General features: G+C 29.7%; 1 protein-coding gene across 1 annotated transcript; it reads left to right on the top strand.

Moving 5' to 3' along the window:
• Positions 1–286: 286 nt before the first annotated feature.
• Positions 287–836, top strand: LOC127086435 (nuclear transcription factor Y subunit C-2-like). The gene has a single exon (XM_051027197.1). The coding sequence runs from the start codon at positions 359–361 to the stop codon at positions 728–730; it is 372 nt and encodes a 123-aa protein (XP_050883154.1). The 5' UTR covers positions 287–358; the 3' UTR covers positions 731–836.
• The last annotated feature ends 298 nt before the right edge of the window (positions 837–1,134 follow it).

The raw sequence follows: 1,134 nt of genomic DNA, 5'->3' as shown, positions 1-1,134 counted from the left end.
AAAACCTTAATCATCAATGTTAATCTCAGGTCTCAAAGTTTCACTATAAATTGGCATCCAATGAGATCAAAAGAGGAAGAACAACAAAATTCCACAACGTAAAATTCACAAAAGTCTTGGAGTGAACAAGTCTAATTTTTATTTTGACTCAGTCAACAAATATAATTAAGACATAATGTCAATTTCAATTAGCCAGCAAAAGCAGGCTTTGCCGGCAATTTAAGAAAAGAGAAAGCTTCAACTTCAACACTGATAATTAATTTGTATATATAACACTGAAAATAACACTAATAATCCAACTCAAGAAACAAACCACTATAACACAGTTAAAGCAAACTGAAAAACAAAGAAAAACAATATGAGACAAGCAGGTGCATATTCAAGTTTACTAAGTGGTGGAATATCAGGAAGAACAGGTCCACATTCATTACCCTTAGCAAGAATAAAGAAGATAATGAAAAACTCTAGTGAAGATGTGAAGATGATATCAGGTGTAGCTCCCATTGTTTTCTCAAAAGCTTGTGAGCTTTTCATTGAGGAGATTACTAGGAGGTCTTGGATTATGGCTATTGATGGTAAAAGAAGAACTTTGAATAAAGAAGATGTTGCTTCTGCTGTTATTGCTACTGATGTTTTCGATTTTTTGATCACTTTGGTTTCTGATTCTGAGAGTGGTTTAGTTGGTTGTGATGAAACTGATGACACTCTCATACAAATGGAAACTATTTGAGTTTCATTATTTGGCTATGTAGTTTCTTCGATTATAAATATAAGAAGCAAAAGTAAAAAATGTATTTCATTACTATCAATGTAAGTTAGATTTTGCAAAGAGATTATGGTCATGAGTTTGGACTACTTTGTTATGTTAGTTATAGTCTTTCATTTTTTCATAAGGTTAGGTATGTCTAAACTTGTGTTACTAAACTTTGCTATCTATCTTTATTTAAATAACTTTTGCTTCAACTACCACTTGTTAACTAATTATTTTTGGTCACTTGTATTTCAACTCATTATTTTTACTAACTACTCATTAATATCACTTTAATAACTTGTAATGTTTATATTTTAAAAGAACTTTAATTGTTTATTTTATAATTTTACAATTTCATTAATTGAAATTTTGTACCCACACGA

The sequence above is a fragment of the Lathyrus oleraceus genome, chromosome 5 (genome assembly GCF_024323335.1).
Source record: "Lathyrus oleraceus cultivar Zhongwan6 chromosome 5, CAAS_Psat_ZW6_1.0, whole genome shotgun sequence".
In the NCBI taxonomy this organism is placed as follows: domain Eukaryota; kingdom Viridiplantae; phylum Streptophyta; class Magnoliopsida; order Fabales; family Fabaceae; genus Lathyrus; species Lathyrus oleraceus.
The sequence above is the reverse complement of the archived record's forward strand: the minus strand, read 5'-3'. Positions and strand labels throughout refer to the sequence as shown.

Coding starts and splice junctions, on each gene's coding strand:
- LOC127086435 (XM_051027197.1), top strand. CDS start 359: ATGAGACAAGCAGGTGCATATTCAAGTTTACTAAGTGGTGGAATATCA.